Raw genomic sequence first — 14089 nt, 5'->3', positions numbered from 1 at the left:
ACACACATACATGTATCATATCTTAGAGAATAAAGCCAGTTGATTAATGATGCCCAAAGGAGACACACTCATTCTCTTACACCCAATTGCAAATAAATCCATTTTCATGTTTTTATAAAATTCGTTTATTCCATATTTCATGATGTCCAAACTCGATTACGAGACAAAAAACGTATATTTTGATTTCGTCTTAAAAGTAGCATTTCAAAAGAAGGGTCGAGTCTGAAAATTTAGTGTGTTGACGATCGTGTAATTCCTACTGAACAATAAAATAAATGCAATTGAATATGAATGACAGAATGATGATAAGTATATCACTTTCAAAATTGATGAGCTTGGAGTACAGTACCAGTATATTCTACATCATGGTTGAGGAAAGCTCATAAAAACTCAGAATCCATTTCTTAGTTTGAACTATTAACAGAGTAGTCAGACACACCGAACCGTAATCAAATTGATCATTGACTATACTGCAGTATTTTTTTGGTTGGGAGTACGTATAAATTCGGAAATCCATATGAAAAGAAACCGGATAGCTTTGAAAATCCGCATAAAAAGCTGTACGGAAATTCGTATGGGAAACACGTTATTTCGGAAATCTGCACTGAAAACACGGTGTCAAGATGATCGGAAATAAACTATCGCAAAAATTCATCCCCCGAAGTGATGAATGATAGAAAAACAATTAATATTTTCTGTTTGCCTCGTTTTTGTGCTTGGTTGGGAATCGAACCCAGGCGAGCTGCGTAAAAAGCTACTCGTCCCCTAGAAACTTTTTTGATTTATAACATATGGAAACATCGAATCTGGCAACACTGATTTCTTTATTTACCAATTCAAAATAAGTTCGAAACGATTTCTATATCGTGTAGGAATAATAATTATTATTATCGAATAGTAGCAGTAGGTCCGACCCGGAAGCGTAATAATTTTTTTTTCCAGTAGAAATGTCTTCAAATGTAGGTAAACCCAAAAAAAAATTGGTCATAATGCTTATTACCTCTCCTCAATTGCAGCTTAGCAAACGGAAACGATGGTTCAGTTCCGCCTTTGATGATGAAACCAAACCAACACCGGTGAAGCTGCCCGGCGCACTGTCAACTCAATCTTCGGTAACCAAAAAAGTGAAACTCACTAAATCCAACAGTGTGTCCTCAACAATTGTAGAAAGTAAAAACAGCTCAATCAATCTTTTGAACAAACGACAGATCGATTGGTCCGTTGATTTGGCTCCGCAAACAATCTCCGATTTGGCAGTTCATCAGAAAAAACTAGACGAGATTCAACAGTGGTTCAAAACGTACGAGCGTGTAAAGGACTGTGATCCGGTAGCCATCATGTTGCTGTCGGGTCCGCCAGGTTCCGGAAAAAGTGCCGCTATCAAAACCATCGCCGAAGATCTTGGCTACCGGGTGACTGAATGGACCACTCCCGTCGATGTGGATCTGTTTGTAAATGACAACTACGACTTTGACGATAATCGACCGCAAGCCACGTTCCGCGAGAATCAAAAGCAACTGTTCGATAGTTTTCTGTATAAAAGTTCCCGCTACTGTTCGATATTCGAATCCGCGTCCGATCAGAAGCTGCTTGTGGTGAAGGACTTTCCAAATGTATTTCTCCGAGATCCTACCGTATTTCACAGCTCACTGGAAGCTTTCCAAGACACAGGAGCGTCTCCACTTGTATTCATCGCGACGGAAACCTCAAACAAAAAACTGGACATCGTGTTCAATCTGTTTCCACCGGCCGTACAGCAGGAGTTCAGGATAAATCACATAACATTCAACAGTGCATCGGTGACACTGATGAAAAAGGCCGCCAAACGAATCACGTCGCTGATGGTAGGCTCCAATATGGCACAGCATTATCGTGTTCCGTCGCAGGAATTGATAGACAGCATAATTCTATCGTCGATGGGAGATTTACGCAACATGACCCTGAATATACATTTTGCTTCGTTGAAGAATGCTCCCCGGTTGAACACCGAAACGATGAACGTCGGTGGCGAAGTGCTCAACAGTTCCGGGGTCGCGATGAAGAAGAGTAAAAAGAAGGAAACCAAACTAAAGTCGGTTGGTTGTAACGAAAATCTTACTCTAATGCATGCACTCGGGCGGGTTTTTAATCCAAAGTGTAAGATTGCAGGGTGAAAGAGGTTAAGTAACAGTCCGTAAAATTCCATTTTTTTTCCAGATGAACTAACAGGCAAAGGCGAAGAAAGATTTCATCACTCACCGGAGGATCTGACGGATGCGTTTGTTTCCCAGCCAGGATCGATGATTTCGTTGATTCATTCCAACTACGTTACGCGGTTTACCGACATCGACGATATCAAGGAAGCGGCAGACGGCCTCAGCTTGTCCGATGTCATCATGTGCGAGTACCGGGAGGATCTGCTGTCCGGTCATGGACTGAACATCGTCGTTAGAGGTATGATGGTAAACAATCGGAAAACTGCCGGCGGTTGGCAGCAGATTCGAAAGAAGAAAGTTTTCAGTAAACCAAGCGTCACGAGTCACGAAGAGCAGCTGAAAAAGTTGGGCCTAGAAACATCGTCCATTTCTTCCGGACTGTTTATGACTGATTACAAACGTTTACTCGAAATCATCCAACCGAAGAAGCCGTAAATAGAAGAGCTGCCATTAGCGAAGTGTAGATAGCGTTGGTTTTTGTTAGATATTACATGATAAAACTTGAACACGATTTTGTTTTTGTATTTGATTATCACTGACCATACTCTCAGACCGAGCCCACTAGTCAGGGCCGTGGAGAGAAAATGCGTTACTTATATGTGAGTTATAGACGTTACGAAGTGTTACTTTTTCGTAAGTTATAGGCGTTTCATGCGTTACTTTTTCGTAAGTTATAGGCGTTACGAAGCGTTACATGCGTTACTTGTTTGTGAGTTACAAGCGTTACGAAGTGTTCCTTTTTTGTGAGTTATAGGCGTTACGAAGCGTTACATGCGTTACGTTTCTGTGAGCTACTTGTGTTAATTTTTTGCTAGTTTGGAGCAAATTCAGCCGTTAGAAGTTCTATATGAAAGATCTATGTATAATAGAACAGAAACTGGAACAAACGTACCCCCAACATGCCGTTCTAGTTTTATTTATTCGACCAGTTCTGTCAAATTTCAAACTGGTCTACGATGCCGTTCTATTGTTTTTCTTGTTATAAAATCCAGATTTAAATTTTGTAACTGACATAAATTATGCATCTAGAACTAGAACACTACTGAAAATGCCCTTAAGCTCTTGAAAAGCATTAAATGCATTACTTTTTGGTATGTTACAGATGTAACATGTTACTTTTGAGTTATTGCGTTATTCGGCTATTCGATCACTATGAAAATCGACTTTTAACCATGTCATGGGTCGTCATAGGGTGAGATAGTTAGATGCCCACAAGTTCCTATCACATGCCTTTCCGTGTGTCTATGGTGACATTTGGTCAAAAGAACTGCGTCGACTGTGTACTATCACCTTCTGTGTTAGTAGCAGATTGAGAGGGTGCGAAATGGTTTAAGTTTAAGTATTTAAGCTTGAATTTTATTTTAGGCAGACTTTTTGTTTACTTGTTTTCATAAATCCGTCTGTCGAAGAACAGAAATGATGGACAGAAGCGATGCTAAAACATTCAGCAAACTCGTTCTGCTAGTTACGAACGGCATTAGTTGTGAGTTGATGCTTACCTTCATAAAAGTTTTTTTTCCTATGAGTTTGGCAGTGCTGTATTCAGGCTAGAACCATAAATTAATGATTTCACACTTTTTCATTAGATTTAATTGCTTGTTTGAAATTTTTCAGTAATAAAATGATGTTTATGTCGTTTTCTTTCGAAAAAAGGTGGGTGGGTTAAATCAGAGACATAACTAGATGTCGTGAATACGAAAACAACTGACATGTTCCTTAACACTTCCGAATATCAATTAGTTGATCAACTGTTTGAAATTGTATGTAGAATTTGAAACGATGCACCTAAACTAAAGTACAGATTAGTTACATTCAACATTCTGAAACACAAATATTATGAAATAACCAGTATAGTTCTTTATAATAAAATAATTGTGACTTCAGGAGGGTCAAATTGCGTAATTCTCTACGACATTAAACTCTGGAACATTTTTCGCAAAAACAAAGAAGGCTTCACTCGATCTCGATTACTGTGAATTTCACACAGCGAAAAGGGCACAAATCTAACCAAACTGTTCTAGATAGGCACTAAACTGGGGACATTTACCTTCAATTTGCGAACAACAAATCCTGATTTTTTGTAATGTTCTCCACCGTTGTTTTTTCATCAATGCAAATGACTGGCAGCTGTGAAGTAATCGCTCTTGTCGGAGACGAAACTAACTTTGCAAACGACACAAAATGCATCTGCTCGCAGTGGCGATAGAATCCAAACTGATCCAATTTTTGTTAAGAGCTTTCTTTTTACGTGATTTCGCTTGTAGCTTTTTCACTAATGGGCGGTCCTAACGGCTATAAAAATAGCCGCATACCGCATTTTAATGTCAATTATTTCGTTTCGGATTTGCATAATTTATTGAAAGAAACTATCAATATGCTGTAGGGATTCGTTTCTAGCATTCAGAAGGACCAAATTGAGGAACTCACTACGATATTCATCACTTTTCGGAACATTTTTCTCGAACGATTTGTTGTACAGCAGCAGATATTTTGTTCTCTTCCTCAGAACGCGTTCTGATTGGCTGGTGTTGCCATGGGTCAAATGAGACAGGTTTTTTAATAGTGTACTATTGAAATACTTCAATGCTTTTGCTATACACGTTTAAGTTGAAAAATTTCGATTCTATCGGTAGTTAAATTATATAAATCCTTTCACAGATCACTGAGCTATGAGCTTTAAAAATACGAACAAGGCAAACGCGCCTTATGGATTATCCCCTTTGATGCTTGTTTATAACAAACATTTCAGAAAAGTTTAATATGAATTATTTGAGATTATGTCACACAACTGAAAATATTATCATAAAATTGTGATCATATTTCCGATGGCATGTAGCAAAAATTATGTTGATTCGTTAGATACAACAAGAGATATTCACGATCAAAAACTTATCACTCTCTCAGAGGGTAAATTTTGAAAAGGCACCCCATAGTAAAGTAAATCGTATTCACGACAAAACTGAAACTGATCAAGGGTAGATTTCTTACACAAACACTTTACACGAAACTATATGGGGTTTGCACTTAGCAACGAATGTGTGAGCAAACCTGACTCGAATTTCAGCTCACTAAGCTTGAGTCTGACAGCAGTTAGGGTGGAAACTGGATTAGGTTTGGCATCAAGCGTAAACGACATTCGATTGCTCGTTTTGTGCACCGATCGAATCTTTGGCCGTATACCGAGGAGTCTTGGAAGGTTATTACCGGTGTGTTTTTTTCTCCATGGCAACAGAGGCAGGTCATCGTGGCCAACTAGTTTTCTGTCAATTTAGTGCATCATTCGCATTCAATCATAGTTTTGAACATGATAGTGTCAAAGATAAACTCAAGAAAACAATGTCTCGTACGATCCATTGAAAAATGTTGGGTCAGTAATCGTGAACCAGGCGGCTCAGTAATAATTTAATTTTATTGACCCTTTATTAATAAGCGTCGACTAGCTCCGGCAGAAAGCCATGGGAACAATAAAAGGGAGAAAAGAAACAAGCATACGTTTACCTTCATCAGGGGCGGTAAGTTCCATGAAATATTGGGGGGGGGGACAAAAAGTATTATTACAGATCATTGAACTTTGCAATATGTAAAGCATTTTTATAAAAGAAACGAAGAGGTTAAAGCAAATAAAAAGCACCCAAGTAAAAATCACGAACATTTTCCCTACTATTACGAACAGCAAATTTTATAATATTTATTCCAGTTGTCAAAATATTGGGGGGGCATGACCCCTCCAATAAATCTTTTGGGGGGCAAAAAGTGCCTTGCCCCTCCATAGTTGTCGCGCTTATAACTAAACTAAACGAAATAAATTATAAGCAATAGTTCTAATTTTACCTTTCTTATTTTAAGAATCACTGAATATGCAGCAAAATCGCTTAATATAGTTCGCACTGTAACTTGCTATTTTATTTTCAAACATAAACAAACATTGTCATGGTTACGGCGCATGCAGTGATCAGACACTTGGAGTTTTGTTTCAAAAGACTGAAACTGACAGTGAACCGAACTCATCGAGGGGTCCTATTTAAAATGATACACGGGAAATCGCAGACCACTCTGTCTTGAGTTTATCTTTGATAATGTAATCGATTACTACCCATGTCATCTTGTCGCATGCAACGAAGAAAAATAAGCATGTATTTTTTTCATGTGCGAATCCGCCGGGATCCGAGAGCTTTCGGATAACAAATTCTAAAACCGTGGCAAGATTCAATATTTTTTAAATATTTATTTTTTCTTACTATTTTACTTTTTAATCATAATGATTTCCGTTTTTTTCCTTGTTTCTTACAATTACAAAGTATTTTATTCTCTCTTTTGTTTCAATTACTCGCCTCATTAATGTTTCATGTTCTCCTCTCATGCCATTTTTTTACACTATATAGTCATAGTTTATTATTTGTTCTCTTTTGCTTCAGCTCTTCCATTTCCAACGTTTGTATTATCTTTTTTTTTTTGCGTGTGCTTCTCGCGCACCAGTGCCAGTGCCAGTGCTGCTGTTGAATGTTTCTGTGTGTGTGTGTGTTTGTATGTATGTGCTTCATTTTTCTTTCGCTTCCATTCCATTCCAAAAAAACGGCGAGAGAATCGATGGTTTGACGACGACTCAACAAACGAAAACTGGGACAGGACAGGGACGAAAAACGAAATGAAATAAAACACAAGAGAAATGATTTTTTCTGAGTATGAATGGTTTTATTCGTAAAAAAATAATAAAATAATTGATAGGCGACAAAAAAATGAATAATTGATTGATTTGCATTTTTTTTTTCATTTGTTTTATATTTTTATTTAAAAAAATGACTATCAAATAAATAAAAATGTCGGGACAATTAAATTAGGCTACAGCTCTAACCTGTTTCTAGGACAAGGACGACGACACGTTTCTACAACCACTCCCTTTTTCGAAGGTGTAAATGTTGTTTTCTTTTCTTTTTTCTCATTGTTGCTGTTTCACTAGCGAAATTACTCTTCCATTCGAGCGTTTATTTCTGTTGTTTTGCTGTTTTGGGTCGCACAGTCCCCCGTAAACTCAGCTTGTGAGCGTCCTTGTTCTGTTTTTAATTTATTTTATTTGTGTGTGTGTTCAGCTTTTGTGGTTTGTGTTAATTTTTGTCTAATTGCTATGATCCGATTTCTGTGTTTTCGCTAAATATTCGCGACTTTTTATGTTCAATTTAATTACAATACTAATAATAATTATCTCTCACATCGATTCTTAGTCTGACTGCTCGTAGCTCATATCTATATCTATATTTATATAGTTTTTTTAAATTTGTTTAATGATTATTAATCACCGTTTGTCGTTAGCTTGCACTCACATCCACATTCGCACGCTCGAGCTTAGTCATAGTTTAGACCTATCAGAAAAAAATTGTTTATACTTTCCTACTTGCATCTTAACCTTTTTTTTCATTTTTTCTAACTCTTGCTCAATTGCATGTTTCTTTCCTTCTTCTGCTTCTTCTTCTTCTTTTTTAAATTAGGTTTGTGTTTCGTTAGGATTCTACTTTACAGTTTGCTTTCGCTTGTTTGCTTGTGTTGTCGCTGCAGCAGCTGCTGCTGTTTATTTTTTTTTTTGTTTTCTTTTACTGTATCTACGACGACGTCAACTTATCTACACATCGATACTTTTTTTTCACGGTTTTGTTTGTTTTGTTCTGCCGAGTGCAAACACACACATACACATACACTTTGCGCCCCGAGCCAGGTTCCGTCGGTTCGAAGGACACCAGCATGGTAAGTGCGGAAGCTTCCTTTAACAAAGAAACAATTTCCAGGCGAAAATTTTGGCACTAACGTCTGTGGTGTTATTTTTGTGAGTTAATTTTTTGTTCGCTTTTCCTTCTACCAAGAAGATCACCGGAATCGATTGCGATTGTTTTTTTTTGTGCGTGCATAAAAAAAATTAGTAAATAAACAGAGCGGAACAAGCGGAAATTGAAACAAAAATTGATAAGTAGGCCGGTGAGATTCGAGTTCGAGCTGTCAATTGGGAAAGTGCTGCCATTATCAATTATGGGAAGATCCTTCAAGTGTAGACTGATCGGTTTTATTACCTATTTTTGAAAGAAACTAAAATTTGTAATATTGCACTAGAAAACATAGGAACTCTTCGGTCGGTTTAAAAATGTGATGCGCACACAATTTATTAGAAAAAACAATTGAACATGCGATTTATGAAAGTGGGTTGAAATAAAACGACAATAAATATCGTATTTTCAAGGTGAAATTTTTGGAACTGGACGAGTGAAGCTTGCTTCATTTAGAATTGGAACAAACTTTTGCTCATTTGTGGCCCTCCTGGTGGACGGATTTGGAAGTTCTTGGCGCCCACGTATCAGGAATTTTGTCAGCTTCACGTATTATTTTTCACATTCCGCAAATCGACTGTACTTTGTAAACAATCAACATGGAAGCCGAAAGAAGGGAAAAAATTGTGCACAGTTATTTGGAAAATCCATTGTGGTCTGCATCTAGGCTAGCTAAACAACTGAAATTTCCCAGAAATACCGTATGACGCGTTATCAAACGGTACAAGGAAACATTGACGACGATTCGGAAGCCTCAAGCCAATCATCGGAGTGGAACTGTCGACCGGAAACTGCGTGGTAAGATTTTGAAGACGATTAAGAGGAATGCTAATCTGTCGGACCGTGATTTGGCCAGAAAATTCGGTGCAGGCCATAGTACCGTGAGAAGAACTCGACTCCGGGAAGGAATCAAGTCGTATCGAGCTAGCAAACAGCCAAATCGTACCATAAAACAGAATAGTGTGGTCAAACTTCGTGCTCGGAAACTATATGACCAGGTGCTGACCAAGTTCGACGGGTGTCTTCTGATGGACGATGAAACCTAGGTCAAAAATTTTACTTGGCAACGGCTCGGGGGGGTGTTTCAGCCAAATTTAAATTTGTTTTTGCCGACAAATTTGCAAGAAAATTTATTTAACGAAAGTTTTCGTTACAAATAAGACAATGACATCGGAACTATACCAAAAAGAGTGTCATTACAGCAAAGTCGTTAAAGCATGGTATGCAGAGAAAGGGGTCCAGTTTGTTCCGAAAAACCTTAACCCACCCAACTGCTCCCAGTTCCGCCCTATTGAGAAATACTGGGCAATCATGAAGAGGAGACTCAAGGCAAAAGGAAAGGTTGTCAAAGGCATCAATCAGATGACCACCTGATGGAATAAGATAGCTAAAACGATGGACGAAGAAGCTGTGCGCCGCCTAATGAACCGTGTTAAAGGGAAAAATTCGAGAATTTCTTCGAAACCGTGACGAATCATTTTATTCGTATTTTTTCTTGAAAGTAAAAAGAAAACGCTACATTTGTATAAAAAAAGATCTTGAACTCAATAATAAATAACTGAAATACAGGCAATTGTCTATGTTCCAATTCTATCTGAAGCAAGCTTTAGGCGGCCAGAACACTCTTCATCGTTCACATCTTCTCGGCCTTCTGAGAACATTTTGTACCATCGATAAACGTGTTTTTTTGCCCAAAGAAGCTTCACCGTATGCAACAGACAAACGCTGTCTGTGGAAATCTGTGCCCGTTTTCCGTACCATAACAGCAGATCAAAATCACTGTACTTTTTTCCTCATCCGCTCTGTTCTTTTTGGTGCTAAACGGTGCTCGATTTCAAAAATCCGTCAAAATCTGTGATTTTTTCCAGAATCTGTGAAAATCTGTGATCATTTTCAAAAATCTGTGTCATTTTTAAAATTTGTGCAGAAAATTGAAAATCTGTGCAACACAGATTAATCTGTGAACCTGGCATCCCTGAAAACACGTTCACAAAGAAGAGCTGTCAAAAACTGACTGGACCAGGGATGCCAGGTCATTTGTTCCCAAGAATCTGTGATCAAGCCAAGACTTGTCAGTGAAAATCTGTGCACGTTTCCCGTACCATAATAGCTGATCGGAATCATTTTAGTGAGCAAAAAAAATAGGTCTCACTACCCAACCGCTCTGTACTTTTTTACTCAACCTTTTGGAGCTAAACTGTGATCGATTTCAAAAATCTGTGATTAATTTCAGAAATCTGTTGAAAATCTGTGAAACACAGATTAATCTGTGCACCTGAGGCATCCCTGGACTGGACTTTTAAAACGACCGGAAAGATCAAACATTCAAAATTGGCGATACTTTTTGAATAAAACTCGTATTAACAAAATCGCAATCGGTAAAAAGCGATAAAATCGATAAATCCTAGTATAGACGAAAAATCTGTTCCAAATATTACATTTTCTGTTTTTTTTTTTAAAAAAACCTACCACACCAGGTTCGAGTTTAGAGACTTTTTCAAACCTCATCGCGAACTTCCTCTTCTTCTTCTTTTTGATTATCGTGACCGTCACTTGAGATGACGCCAGCAAATATCTTACTGTGTTACAACATCGAGTTGCCAAAGTAGGGAAATACTCGACTTTTGACCGCACTAACACGATACGACGCGCTCACTCGTTGAGAATTTCACAGGAAACTCCTTTGATGGAACAATTCCGAATAGACAACAAAAGATAATGCTAGCGGCCTATCTGTCAGAAGCACAAAATTTGAATACGTCAAAGTCAAGGCTTGCTGATCGGCAAAATTCAAGCCGTTTGCGAACGAAGAATGAAGTGGTAGAACCAAAAACTGAAATGAATGACATTGCTGCTACAAACTGAACATAAAAGTGAAACACTTTTCAGTTTTTTTTAAACCTTTAGAAAAGTTTAGCAAACATAAAAAAAAACATGTGATCTTCTCCCTAGTGAAAAAGTCAAAACACACAAACGCACGCGAGCGCAGATGGTTCCTATGAACCGTGTAGACACTATTAACACACCACACACGCACAGCTGTCAAAATTATGCCTCTAGATGCTATATTTATCGGCGAGTATGTATGTATGTTTGCTTGTGTGTGCACTGGACCTACTAAAAACACATCGGTAATTTTCTGGTGCCTTTCCCTCATCGACTCAAATATAAATTATTTTGTTTTTTTTTTATACAAATATCACTACTTAACATTTACACTGTATATAAAGTACATGCGTTTTTTTTGTTGTTGTTGTTACTGTTATTATTTGCTGTTTGCTTTTCGCTCTCGCGCTACTCATCCGTTTTTTTTTTCTGGGTTTTTTGTTTTGTTTTCTGTCAATGCTTAACAATTAGAAGGTGGAGAATGGGACGAGTAGTAGGGGGGAGGGGGGTGGTAGTTGGGAAGTTGATCGGGAAAAAAATCTACAGCGCACATTCTCTCACCTAGCGCTCGCATTCGCGCGTGTCGTTTTCCACTAAATTTGAGGAAAAAAATGCATAATTTTTGTTCGTATCCCCAAAACCCCACCGTATTGTTGATCGCCGGAGGGGTTGAGGACCGTTTTTTTTCTCTCTCGCTCGCTCTCTTTTTGTTGAATGTATATATATTAAATATCTCACTAATAATTTCCGCTTTCTGCGCTGCGCCCGGTCCTACGGTTTTTTACTCACTTATGCCCCGTTTACACTTCTGCTGACTGCCAGCATGCTGGTGTCAGTGTACTGCCCTCTGAGGAAAAAAACGTTCAACGGTGGTCCTTCGTTGGTCTAATACTTTGGATCATTGGACCACAGTTGAACGTTTTTTCCTAAGAGGGCAGTACACTGACACCAGCATGCTGGCAGCCAGCAGAAGTGTAAACGGGGCATTACTACTTACATTAAACGTGTGCTGTTTTTTTTTCTCGCGTTTGTTTTTATCTTCTCTATTTATTTTCTTCCATTTTGTTTTTCAACACTCAACGTGTTTTGTTTGTGTGCATGCATGTAAGGATGTGTTTATGTGTGTGTGAGTGTTGTATGTTGTAATGCTAATTACAAGTTAAAAATATCACCAGTTGTTGTTTTTACCTTATATTTCTGTTGCCTCCCTGCGATCACATGCCGGTTTTTGCGTGCCCTGGCCCCCATGGCGCCGGTACTTTCCGCACGAACGCACGCACTCAACTCACCTCTACCTACTATCGAGATGTAGTACGATTTTGATTCGTTTTGCTGCTGCATTTGTCTGTCTGTCTGTGTGGGTGCTCGGTGTGAGTGTGTGTGAGTTTGTAGTAGGTGTCGTCTGCTCCTTCAATCGTCATCGATAACGATCAATGATGCGGACGTTGATGACTATCATCGTGACTGGCAGGAGTCTTCCTTTTTGTGCATATCGACCGACACCGGCATTTGACCACCGGGCATTCCAGGAACGGATCCAGGTGGTGGTCCTCCCGGTGTTCCTTGTGGTCCACCCGGTCCCGGACCGTTCTGTGGTGGTCCCAGATGTGAGGAAGGTGGTTTCAGACTACCAGGGGGAGCACCCGTTGGGCCACCCGGTCCACCGGGAGGTCCCTGCTGCATCCGGTGATGAGAAGGTGGTGGTGGAACTGGACTTGGTTCCTTACTTCGATAGTGTGCTGCCGATTGGGCCGCATACAGCAGAGATGCCTTGGCTTCCTCCGCCCGGTACACGTCCATAAGTGGATTGTATCGAAGTTGATGCAGGGATTCCAAACGATAGTCTCGGAAGGGATCGGGTGGTCCCCACGGTCCCGGTGGTGGGAAGTGCGATGGTATGCCCATTGATGGCGGTAGCATCGATCGGGAGAATTGTGCACCGGGCAGCATGTGCGCGTGTCGACTGGTCATGTACGGATGAGGCATCATAGACGGGTGATAGCGAGGATCCGAGGCTGCCGCTACTGCAGCTGCCTGACTTCGCATCATCATTTCTTCGTCCTTTCGAGGTTCCTCCTTGATCCGGATATCGAGATCCGTTCCATTTCGCAGAGGAGATCGATCTCGTACCATCGAATTCGCACTGGCCGCTGCAGCAGCCGCTTTTGATTCTCGCTGCTGTTGTTGTAACATCCGTTCCCGTTCCATCTCCCGTCGTTCCATTTCTCGTCGTTCCTTCTCCTTTCGTTCCCGTTCCCGTTCGCGTTCACGTTCGCGCTCTCGTTCCTGCTGTTCCTTCCGTAGTTTCTCTTCACGTTCTCGCTCGCGTTGTTTCTCACGTTCCTCCCGTTCTCGTCGCTGCCGTTCTCGTTCGCGCTCTTCCCGCTCCCGTTGCCGTTCGCGCTCTTCCGCCTCTCGGCGTGCCGTTTCCGCCGCTATACTCGGATCTTGCTTGATTGCCGGTGGCCACACTCCGCCCGCTCCTGGTGGTGGCGCCGCCTGATACGTACCCACACTGCGTGGTATTGCACTGGAAAGGATTCTGAAATTTAGTAACGGGTCAAACTAACAAGTGGCAAAGGGAACAAAAGATAGACAGATGAAGAGAGAGAGAGAGAGAGAAAGAAAGCGAGATAGCAAGCTCGAGGAAAGTGAAACCGATCGACTTACCTTCTCCACGGGTCGTGTAGCGAACCGGGCATCTGAGATCCCATGCTCATTTCGCGCGAAAAAGGTGACAGGCCACCGAAGGGTGAGGCACCGTACGGCGATGCGTACCGTCCGAAGGGGGAGACACCTGGAACGAGGAAGAGGAACGTTATTGACGTGCCAATTGAGCCAATTAGTTCAGATTCCTGATGAACTCTTGTTTGATAAAAATTGGGCAACTTCAACTAATTATTAGCAAAACTACAGAGGCGCTGCATGACCCTTCTAATCATGGTATTCGAGGTATGAAAATATTTGATTTGATTTCGCATAACATTTCGAACGGTTTGATTAAACATTCGATGATACTATTCTTTAATTAACTAATTATTAGGCAAAAAATGGGTCACTGCATGTCCCTCTATTTATAATACTTCACGTATAAAGTTGATTGATTTGATATATCATAAAATTTCAAATAATTTGATACAAATCAGATGAGCCTAATCTTCACCTGATAAACAATCATCAACTAATTACAAGGCTAAC

General features: G+C 40.0%; 2 protein-coding genes across 6 annotated transcripts in view; one reads left to right on the top strand and one right to left on the bottom strand.

The window, feature by feature from the left end:
* Positions 1-834: 834 nt before the first annotated feature.
* Positions 835-2685, top strand: LOC131426424 (cell cycle checkpoint protein RAD17). The gene is made up of 3 exons (XM_058589131.1): positions 835-959; positions 1017-2136; positions 2197-2685. The coding sequence occupies exons 1-3, from the start codon at positions 948-950 to the stop codon at positions 2628-2630; spliced, it is 1566 nt and encodes a 521-aa protein (XP_058445114.1). The 5' UTR covers positions 835-947; the 3' UTR covers positions 2631-2685.
* A 3720-nt stretch (positions 2686-6405) lies between these two features.
* The window catches only part of LOC131426423 (atrophin-1), a 388733-nt gene continuing 381049 nt past the window's right edge, over positions 6406-14089 (bottom strand). For 3 of the 5 annotated variants that reach the window (XM_058589125.1, XM_058589128.1, XM_058589130.1), the window contains 2 exons: positions 13562-13688; positions 6406-13433 (listed from right to left, as the gene is read on the bottom strand). In XM_058589125.1, coding sequence (XP_058445108.1) covers positions 12347-13433; positions 13562-13688 — 1214 coding nt within the window. In that variant the 3' untranslated portion in view covers positions 6406-12346. The remainder of the gene's footprint in view (positions 13434-13561; positions 13689-14089) is intronic. The other 2 variants (XM_058589126.1, XM_058589129.1) reach the window with 1 other exon arrangement.

This window comes from Malaya genurostris, chromosome 1, assembly GCF_030247185.1.
Source record: "Malaya genurostris strain Urasoe2022 chromosome 1, Malgen_1.1, whole genome shotgun sequence".
Taxonomy (NCBI): domain Eukaryota; kingdom Metazoa; phylum Arthropoda; class Insecta; order Diptera; family Culicidae; genus Malaya; species Malaya genurostris.
Note: the sequence above shows the minus strand (reverse complement) of the source record. Positions and strands in the feature narration are given on the sequence as shown.

What these genes read in the sequence shown, in the direction of transcription:
- LOC131426424 (XM_058589131.1), top strand. An exon ending in GCGGGTTTTTAATCCAAAGT is followed by an intron (nt 2,137 to 2,196) that starts GTAAGATTGCAG and finishes TTTTTTTTCCAG; the next exon opens with ATGAACTAACAGGCAAAGGC.